An 11,307-nucleotide genomic window follows, 5' to 3' on the forward strand; every position below is an offset into this window, starting at 1 on the left:
GGGTGGATCGAAACAAGGATGCTTGCTTAGAAAGAAATACCCAATAAAATTTGAAACGCAAATCTATACGAGACAGCGCGAAATCCTTATCGACTGAAGGAATGATCGTAGAGGATCTTACTGCAAGTGTGCAACCATAGCTCGAGGTAGTTGAAGAGGATATTCGATAAAAATACGGGATTAAGTCCCGAGATGCTCAAGGGAATAACTTCTTAAGAACCCGAGGAAAAAAGTCCCTGGGAATCTTTAGAAATAAGCTCCAAGGAAGAAGCTGGGATACTTAATGTCTCAGTATATAATGAATCAAGTTTAGGCGCTTAGACACTTGATCTGATAGCGCCGCGCAAGTTAATTTTGGAGATAACCCCATTGCCAATGCTAGATCCGAAACGGTTCTTGCATGATCTGCGAAGTGTCAAAGTCAAGCAGATCTGCTGACTTGTCCTAGGTGACAAGTACGTGACCGACATAAGGTCGGTAACGCAGTTAATCGATGAACGAAAGTTTCCTCGATGAGAGAACTCGGATTGAACGTTTTACGTCTCAACCCTGAAAGTCGTCGAAAAATTCATTCGTATACGGATTTGATCGAATACAAAGATGTGCTCCCTAATTCGGTACCCATGCCGCTCGAGATGAAATCGACCAAATACAAGTTTCGAAATACTGTGTCACGAAGCAGTGACCACTGACTCGTAAGCAAGTCTTAACGATCAGCAAATTCTTTCCGATCGCTCAGCAGCGAGCCGTATAGCTGTCCGACCTTTTCTTGCGTAAGGTAACAGGATTATGGCAGATTGTGCATGCAATCAAAAAATTGAATATTGCCACGGTACCAGCTTAACGCCGATACCAAGAAATGACGTTATCATTACGGAATGTCAAAGATAACCATCTTTTCGTCAATGGATCTGATGGGTAGATTCTATCAGATCCTCATGCGTGAATGGGACATTCCGCTCACAGTGGCAAGTACCCCAAGCGCAATGCTTTGGAGTTGCTAGTTATGCTACATCATCATAGTGATATTCCTGTAACATTCAACAGATGTATAACGAATCTGTTGAGATCGAAGCGAGTATCGCACCAAGTTATTTTGATGACGTCTTCGTCCATAACCGAGCTATAAGCGGAAAGTCGGACGTTTAAGAACATTGTACCGACGCCCAAAAGGTTCTTTCACTTATGCATAAGCATAAGCTGTATGTAAATCACTATAAATATTTATTCACTACAAACGAAATAACCACTTCAAGGGTGCAACGTTGGAAAAGACAGTGTACGCCTAGATTCCGAAAGATTAAGGCGATCATCGACCGGCCGGTGCCTGTCGATTAATTTGGACTTCGGAAGTTTCTTGGCTTAGTGCTATACATGCGTAGGACCTCGCACAACTTTGCTAAAGTGACAGTACATATTTCTTGTTTGTTAAATAAAAATGTTAAATGATCATGGAACGCTGATTGCCAGCGTTCTTTTGAGGATATAGAGCACAACTTGATGCAACCTCTAACCTTGGCTTTCGCAGACCAGAAAGATAGTCTGCGACACCAGGGATTTCGCAGTCGGCTGTGCGTTTATGCAGTATGATACAGACGGCGAAGAGCGCGTCGTCTGCTATTAGGCGCGTCAGCTTTACAGCCGAGCGTAATTATCTAATGCATGATACAAAACCCTTGTCATATATGCTTTGGCTAAGTTTAGGATCTATCTATTAAAAGATAGTCCGTTTATCGTTTATACGGACCTTGTGTTCTTACGCACTGCCGTAAATAGCCCACACCTCCGCAAAGAATGGCGAGATGGTTGTCTTTCTTTGCGGAGTATAATTTTGCCGTGGAATATAAGCCAGGACGACTTAATGTCGTCGCTGATGCGTTTTCTTGCTAACCTGATTTGATTAACTATGCACAAATTCATACTGGCGAGGCCAGAAGAGGCTGCGACTTACTGAGAGATAAGTCTTTTCACGTCCACGTTGACCAGCTATTGGTGCATCAAGACACTCATATACAAACAAGTGCAAATTATTGTGAGTACACGAAGCGTATCGCCAGCAATGGCTGTATAACACACTAAACATTGCGTGTAAAGTATCGATCTGACGAAGATCGATACAGAGTCGACAATCTTTTCATAGATTATTGTGACGGATTGATTAAGTGGTCCATCAAACTTATAAGATAAAAGCGGATATTAGCTTTTAATAGGCTCTTCTTGGGTCGTTGAGTGAAGTTGACGACAAAACACTTCTTGTTGCAACATTGGGCTTACTCACACTGTATTATCTAGTGACTGCCACGCGCGTAATCCGCAATACACGGGATTTAAAGGATCTTACCTTTTTTAAAAAGGAGTAAAGTATTCTTAACCTTTAACTGCTTAACAACTGAAGCGTACCCCATCCCCTCATCAGCCTGTTGACCCCGAGTGTCGGCATTCACCTTCATCTCCTCTTTAAAACGGTACTAATTTTACGGTGTGCTCTGCATACCTTCTCTTATGACATCTGAGAGTCACCAGCTCTTATGTTCTTGCTCGGAGACAAAAAGTACTTGGACTACGATAGTCACACTCCATCTGAAAACTTGGATGAGGAGTCCCATTCCAATATACTTTGGCGTAAAGACTAATCTCGTCAAGCTCCAAATCCTTTCTTTGACAGTGGTGCGCGAATGCTTAACTGCATTACGTATGACACCGAGTCTAGAGCCCAGTATAGTGACACACCGCTCAATAATTAGCAAGCTCAAACAACTTTAAGAAAGAGCAAGGTCGACGTCGGGCTAGGCCCTTAGGAAAGCAAAGCTCATAGTGAGTATCGATTCACATCACTAAGTGTATAAGAGTGCATCCGAGCGCCGCAATACGTTGCTGTTTGACTCCGAGAAGAAACCCTAGTTGCCCTCTAAGGGTAACTTAATTTGTTGGTTTGATCAACGAACGACAAACGTATTCTTACTCATCCAGGCTTCACAAGCCCGGTGAGGACGAGACCGAAACTTACGTCGATGTCTTTTTGCGGCACCGATGGTACCCTGCTGCTTTAATTGAGCGATTCATGCCCTTAGATAAGCTTAATCCTAAAAGACTATCATTGGACGGCGTTCATCTCTTCTGAGATGCGCGAAGGGATTAAGAGCTTACAATTCTATTCCGAGCGCGCTATTGCTCCCGATAGACCTACCAAGCCAAAAGATGGGTCTTTTTGTACTTTTTCACGAACCCCCAAAACATCTGTCATTAGCTGAAAGCGAGATTCCAACTATCGCGCGAGGATGAATAACCTCGCCATCGAACAGTATAGATTGTTCAGACCCCTTACACATCGCGGTGGTTCTAAAATCGTTCAACTAATAAGGGCTTTTAATGAGTCGAGTCCATGAATAGATGAGGAGGAGAAGATCCAATCGGGTTCGACTCACCTCGTTGGGCCCACTTATCAACATAATCAAAGTCGCACTCTCCAGTGGTAGACCAATTGTCGAACGAACGGGTGCATCAAGCTCTTCACGACGAGTTTTCATTTTTAGAGGATAAATTCAAACGTCCGGCCCGAGAGAAAGGGTCTCTGTAGGATGTTTTAGAACGTTTTGGTACAGCTTGTTCCCGAAAGACGCCTCGTACTGCTAGTACAGGCGAAGACGTTCAATGTCAAACGTAGGGTGCGTGCCGATCGTACCGGCAGCTCGATTGTTCTTGCATTGCCTTGGTGGTGCAGTACACGAAACGGGCCGAAGTACTTGGGCAGATGTGTATTAATTCCCATAATTGATACAAAATATTTAGGAAGTTTTATCGCGCGCTATAGGAATAGGTCATTACATTAAAACAAAAAAATGTTTGCTCTTCCAATGTTATCTGAATTCCGTTTCTGTCGGCCCACCGCATCAGGAATATAATCCGGCATGAACCGGCTGCTTCTCGAGCCAGCAAGGGTTATCCTACTAACACGGATTTATTTTAACACTGCACTCAGTGCGGACTGTGGAGATATAATCTTCCTCTTTAGTGACATCTTCATGCCCTCATTGGGATTGTTGTTGTCGATGCTGAGTAAATCACCATCATTATTTATAAACTCAGCAATAGTCTTATTGCTTTAACTGAGTTAGTCTTCTTCAATTCTGTTTGAATTAACATTAGTAGCATTTGCTACTGTTAATTAACGTCGTGATGAGCAAGAGCGAGATTACTTTTGGCTCAAACGAGTTTCTCCAAATTAGAGAAGGTGGATATACGTAAATAACGTAAGCAATTCACGAAGATCAGTGTATTCTTTGTTGATGCATGCACCTAATGTAAGTGGCAAATTCTGTCATCAGCAAGGGCTCGCTCCAAATCGTAAAAAAGTCGACGTATTCTCGAAGTATCTCTTCGTTAATACGATTTGTACGTTCCATCTGACCATCTGCTTCCGCAAGGTCAGAAGCTGCCGTTTCCAACTGTGTTCCAAGTTTTTTGAACACTGATTGCCAAACCTCCGCCGTAAACCGGGAATATTGATATTTAACAACTCAAGGGTAACCCCTGGAGTCGAAATATCATGTTGATAAAGAAACGAGCACGGCCTTTGGCTGTAATCGACTCCGGGATTGCAACAAGATTTACCATCTTGACGAACAATCCACAAACAAGAACACCATTATTCTTGGAAACGTTTTCGGAAAATCCAACGACGAAGTCCATAATACGGACTGCCCACACTCTGCCGGGAGAGGCAAAGTTTGTAACAGAGCACGGGATGAAGAACTAAGCTTCGCCCGTTTATAAACTTCGCAAATACATATGTACTTGCGTAAAAGTTAATACTGGTGAGGCAATAGAAATCGCGATTACCGTGAGGAAGGACTTCTCTCTCACACGATGTCCACTGTTATTCATTATGGATGAGAATGAGGACACACCGTGTGTAGCCAGCAATATCCGTATAATACAGTAAACCATTGCGTGTTATGTACGGATCTGATAAAATTCGATATAAATTCGACCGTCCCTTATAAGGATTGTTGTGATTATAAAGCTTTTGTAGACGCCATCACAGGCGATAATACGTAAGCGTTAACTTCTGAGGTGATCCATCGAGCCTTCAAAGCCTTGTCGTCGCGATAAGCATTTTTTTTACGTCGTCAAGCAGTCTTGACGACAGAACACTTATTGTTGCAACACTGTACTTATCCTTAGTGATGATTTGCGCAGCCGACTCAAAATCTGGCCGGCGCGAAAGAACGTCAGCGACGACGTTGAGTCTTCCTGATTTGTATTCCACGGAGAAGTTTTACACCGCAAAGAAAATCAACCATCTCCATTTCTTCCGAGAGGCGTGGACTGTTGTGGCCAAGCGTAAAGACACATGGTCCGTATAACCAATGAACGGTCTATCTCCAAAGAGATAGACTGTAAACTTTGCCAGTGCATATTTCATGTCAAGGAGCTCATTGTCATGCATTGGATAGTTTCACTCAGCTGATTCAAGCTGGTGCGACTAATAGCAGACGACGCGCTCTGCGTTGTCTGTGTAAAATTGCATTAACGCACAGTCGATTGCAAAATCGGTATTAACAATGAGTGGTCTATCTCCTAAGAAATACACCTTAGCCAGTGCATATTTCATGGCAAGGAGCTCATTGTCATGCACTGGATAGTTTCACTAAGTTTATTAAAGCCGGCGCGACTGATAGCAGACGACGCTCTCTCCGCAGTCTGTGTCACATTGAATTAACGCACAGCCGATTGCAAAATCGCCGGCGTCACAGACCACAATAAATGGTTTGTCTTGGTCTGCAATCGCCACGATTGGCGATTACATCAAGCATTACTTGATACCTTCAAAGAGACGCTGACAATGAGCGTTTCATGAAAAGTTTACATATTTGTTCAACGAACAAGAAATATGTACCGTCAGTTTGGCATAATTGCGCTGGTAATTATGTCAGTACGCCGAGAAACTTACGAAGTCACTTAATATTGACTAGCACATGCCACAAACTGATCACTTTACTCTTACAGGATCAGGGCATACACCGTATTAGCACACAATGCATTTTAAACCTGGTATTTTGCTTGCAGCGAATATATACGTCTTGAAATTTCATACAGCTTCTGCATAAGAATAATTGTAAGAACCTGTCGGACGTCTGTACAATGTTCTTAAACGTCCGACTTTCCGCTCATGGCCCGGCTATGAATGAAGGCGTCATCAAAATAATTCGGTGCGAAGTCTCGCACCGATCTCAACAGATTGGTTATACATCTGTTGATTGTTGCAAGGAATTTGCTATTCTCCTGTAGCATAACTAGCCACTTCCCAATCGTTCCGCTTCGGGTACTTGCCGCTGTGAACGGAATATTCTGTTCACGCCGGAGTGTCCGATAGAATCCATCCATCAGATCCATTGATGAAACGATAATTCTCTTTGACATTCCGTCAATGATGTCGTTTTTTTCCATATCGGCGTTTGAGCCGTGATTGTTGCAGCATTTAACTAATTAAATGCATGCACTATCCGCCACCCTCCAGTTGCTTTCGCGTAAATAACGTCGGAGAGCTATGTGAGGAGTTGACTACCTCACATTGCCCGCTGCCAAGCAATAGACAAATATTTCTCCAATCGCTAGTAATTGTCCACGAGGCAATAGCTATTGCTTCATGATACAGTATTTCGAACCTGTAATAGTTCGATTTTGTTTCAAAGTCAGAGAAAGAATTATAGACTCAAAGAGTCTCTGAGTTCTATTAATGGAAAAAGAGTCGACAGCTTCGTAGATGTCGCCATCCAGTGATACCATTGTTATAAAAATCACTCTCAACCATACTGGCTTTTCGCGAATGTTTAAGAATCACGCCCTCTGTAAGTTTCTAGAAGCGTTTACCTCATATGCATTTTCTCTGCCGGCGCACCTTCCTCCTTCTGTTGCCTGAGCCTACACGAAAATATCCTGCAAAAGATTTGAGTGGGCTTGTTCTTTTTGCAGTGCCTTTATCCGAATGCAACTCTCACGGTACGGATTTAGGGGATACATCCTTAAATTCGAATAAATCCTTATGTAAAGGATTTGTCTTGAAAGACTCTTAAAATTGAAATGTGAGATGTTCAAATCGAGTCTTCTGAACGATAACACCTTCGTTCAACGATGAAGTGCATAAAACTTGTTCGTTCTCAGTATGCACTATTGCAGACCGGATATCGGCCACGTACTTGTCATCTGTGACGAGTACGCAGATCTGCTTGACTTTGCCACTTCGGAGATCACGCAAGACCCGTTTCGGTTCTAGCTTCGGCAATTGAATTATCTCCGAAGTATTTATCGGAGGCGCCGATAAAGAACCATCGCACTGTCTCTTAAAGACAGGCGTTTGATATTTGTTGGATGTTGCTTAGTAAGCAAGCATCCTTGTTTTGATCCTCTTGACTTATGTGTGTGGTCAAACATCGAAACTGCCTATGCTCCTGCACAGTCGTCGCAAGCTAACTCCACAGTGTAAAGGATCGCCCATTGTGGTCACGTCCAGTCGTACAAACGAACGAACCACAAGTGACGCAATCGCACCCACTCGGACATCCACACGCTTGTGACCGCTTCAAGACGTTCATCAGATAGCTCACCGATAAACGAGGGACAGGCATCGCCACGGCTTGACACTACCAATTGATGCATGGCTTGTACTTTCTGATCCAGGGTAATCCAAGGATGACATCAAATTTGTCATCCAATTTAATTACGATGAAATTATCATCGTACTATTTACCCTTAAACTTGTATCAAATAGCAATTATACGTGTCTAAACTGTTACAGATGCGTATGTTACTTGGCGCACTGTAGAGGTCTATCGCTTTCAACGAACTTGAGCCTATGATCTTCTAGCGACTGGTGTCGTACAATTCACTCGACGCCCCACAATCGCCTCGGGGCTTTAGTGGCATTTTTGCCAATTTATTTCTCAAGGTGATGAGGTTGACCTCATCACCAGAAGCAGTATTGAATAAAGCAACTCTCGTTTAGACGCCTGCAGTTCACTTGACGTTGCTCAGTCAGTAGGGAGATCCGCACCTACCTACCCAACCGTGCTTGACCCGTTTCCTCCGCTATCCCTTGCAGTAGATCGATCGCCTCGCTCTGTGTATTCTAGACACTGAAAGTACTCATAGGCGTATTGCCCTGACTTTTGACAGCGATTGCATCGGTGCAATCGTTTGTAACTTGAAGGGCAACTTTTTTCAATCTTAAAGCAAAAATAGTTTTATTGGCTCTGCGCCTCCGACTTCTTGTCGCCTCTATGGACAATAGGATTCGGATTGGACGAAAAAATGTTTCCGGCTAATATCCTTCTGTTCCGCAACAGATATTGCTTGATCTAGCGTATTTAATTCGAGCCAGAACAGGTGAGTCTTGGCGGGACCATCCACAAGACCACATTACCTGTATTTATCTGCGAAGTGGATGACTCACGCTACAGCTCACTAAGTATCGTGTGTGCTGGGCTAAAGTGTGAAAGTCACGCTTGCCCTGATTCAAATTCAGGAGCTCTGATCGAGCCCTGAAATCGGCACGTAGCGGCTTAAAGGTTTTTCCTGAGCCGTGTCATTCGACAAAGGGGCATATGGGTCGTGAAGCTTGAGCCCTAAAGCTCAAGATTTGCCACGTCCAGCCAAGTTGGACATACCAACCATCAATGTCATCAATTTGGCGAGATCCTATGGCATCGTTTAATTTGACGACAAGGAGTCGCCTTCAACTGTTTTAAACTTAAAATTTCAGTCTTTAAGCTATTGAGCCGTCGCGAATGCCCGGCCACCAGCAGCGTATGAATGCTGCTATCACCTTGTTCTGTCAACAGCTCTGCCTATTGAGAGCCTTGCTGGTGAAGCAATGTTACTTTTTTATGGGGCGCGTCGAGTTCATCGTGTATGAACTCGGCTGAAGACGCAGATTTGTGTCTGTTTGTAAAGCAAACCACATTGCGCCTACGGCTGGCTTGCCAATGGACGTTTGATTGCTTCAATTCGAGGCCATGAACCTCTTATATGCTGCGTGGGAGCCTTCGTGAGGGTCGTGTAAGCCCCTCGCTTCTTCATCTTACATGTCCATGTCTGATGGCACGTACGTGGTGACCATTGAACGGACCTCGAAGCGCTGCCAGGTGTCATGTACACCTTTCACTAGTATTTTTTGAGTACTAGCCAACCTGCACCGATTTCAGTGAGCGTTTGGTGCCTTCGATTACTTCACGTACACGACGTGCACAAGAAGTTTTTAAATAGCTTAGGAATCTAAGCTAGTAAAGGTCAATACTAAAGTTTTAGTATGGAGAGAAACGAAAGCTGTAATGTGGCACGCATCGGTTGGAGAACCGTTGTTGTGGTACATTTACTTTATGCTTTTGTCCTATTCTAAACTAATTGAATACTTAAAATCCCATTTATTATGGGTAACTAATGTTGTCGCCGCCAGATATAAATCTGGCGGCCGAAATTCATTTTTGAAATAGATAGAATAAGGTTTTAGATTATAATTAGTACATAAATTTTAGGTCCTCTTTTGATCTTAAAGCGTTAAGTGCCTTCCTAAGGCTTGTGCATTGATCTGTAAGGAATAGAAGCCTTTCTAAGGTATATCCTCTTGGGCACTAGTTGTTACTTGGTTCTACGAACCCCTGAATCCCTTTAACAAGGATTTTTTAAGCTTTATTACCTTGTACGACTCCCTGAATTGTTAAACCCATTAGTTCATTAGAACTAAGCGACTCTCTGAGTCTGAAAGTCTTCCTCTGACTTTAGGAGCGAGGTAGGTCCGCTACAAAATGTTGTATTGATATATTTAACAACCTGACTTTAACATATCACTAAACTATATTTAGCTACTCCTCGCTTTATCTTGTCTAGCAATGGTTAGCGGGGTCCTTTTAATCTTAAACTAATTAATCAGCAGAACTATTCTCAATAATTTCAAGTTTGGTGATAATGGAACTAGTAATTAAGGATACTAATTTTGTCCTTCTTTATTGATCTTATAGAAAATTATATTTATGCCAACCCGATACAAACGCTCTCTAGTAAAAATAGCTCTTATATCAAAATATCTTAAGTCCAAAGACTGGTTCGAGGCATGGGGGATTTGCGGCCACGTATCCTACGACGTGGAAAAGAACATCTTTTGTCGTATTGTCACTTTGCCGGGGGATTGGCAAGTAGAAATATCATTGAAATGATTGCAGTTTTGTCATTAAATCTGCCGAAAGATTGTATTAACAATTTGCGCAAAGACATGTAATAAGTAAGACCACAAGACAATTGTAAGAAATTTTACAGAAAAAATTACTCTCGAAAGGAATAACAATCTTGGCACTTTCAGTTGTGCATTGGCTCGAAGCATTCTTGCCATCGGCCTTTAAAAACAGCATCACTCAATATTCTAAAATTCAGAAAAAAAGAAGACATCGTTTCGCTACTCAAAGAGACGTCGAGTCAGCTTCTTGCGCGAAGCCAAACGAGTCATTGAGGTTTCGTAAGTAATTGTTGCTGCTGCTGTTGCAATCGTTTTCTGGGGTCCCAAAAGTTGCGGTTGCAACTTGCGGGGAGTCGTCGCTGCATGACGGAGCTCGTAGGCTGTTGCTGTTTGGCCATTCTTCCGTAAAGTACGAAACGAGGCAGGCGGAACAGGCGTCACTTTCGATGGAACAAGCACCGTTGAAGCTTGTAGACCTGATATCGCACTCAAAACTGACGGAGTGAGCTGGAGTGGTGGTCGGCGGTGGTCGTTGGGGGAGAAATCGGCAAGTAAAATGTCCATGTTGTCGAAAAGGTGCTGGCTGTCATTATCGAGCTCAAATTCGAGGAAGTCGGCGCCCGAATTTTGCAAAGAGGCAAATATCCATTGCAATTGATCTTCAGCACTACGTTTGCTCATACTTGCTTGGAAGGCGCGAGCTTTTTGTAGTATTGACCTTTCTTGCCAGAAAACAACTTATGAAATTTGAATTTAAGGAGTTGCCGAAAGTCCATTTGAATAGTTTTAGTGAAATAAAGTGGCAGGATCATATGACTTTCGGAGTGGATATACTGTACGTGAATCGGTTATGTACGATATGCCTCGGTCGTTTTTTTTTACGGTCAAAACTCACTCGGCATCCTAGACTCTTAAAAAGTCTACAATTTTTTAGCTGCTCGAAATATTTTATGTGGGGTGTAAGTCGTTTAAGAAATTTTGTTAATTGCATAACGAGGTGTCTAAAGAAAGTGGCTTTCTAAGAAGACTAAATACATGAGTATGAATGCAATTTTAGAGAGTTGCTCCATTCATGTTGT

The 11,307-nt window shown here is 42.9% G+C and overlaps 1 protein-coding gene across 1 annotated transcript; it reads right to left on the reverse strand.

Moving 5' to 3' along the window:
• Nucleotides 1-10,447: 10,447 nt before the first annotated feature.
• CCR75_009422 (uncharacterized protein) lies at nucleotides 10,448-10,909 on the reverse strand (the record flags this gene model as incomplete). The annotated part of the gene is made up of 1 exon (XM_067967461.1): nucleotides 10,448-10,909. The coding sequence occupies one exon, from the start codon at nucleotides 10,907-10,909 to the stop codon at nucleotides 10,448-10,450; it is 462 nt and encodes a 153-aa protein (XP_067823522.1).
• Between the last annotated feature and the right edge of the window lie 398 nt (nucleotides 10,910-11,307).

The sequence above is a fragment of the Bremia lactucae genome, linkage group LG8 (genome assembly GCF_004359215.1).
Source record: "Bremia lactucae strain SF5 linkage group LG8, whole genome shotgun sequence".
Taxonomy (NCBI): domain Eukaryota; phylum Oomycota; class Peronosporomycetes; order Peronosporales; family Peronosporaceae; genus Bremia; species Bremia lactucae.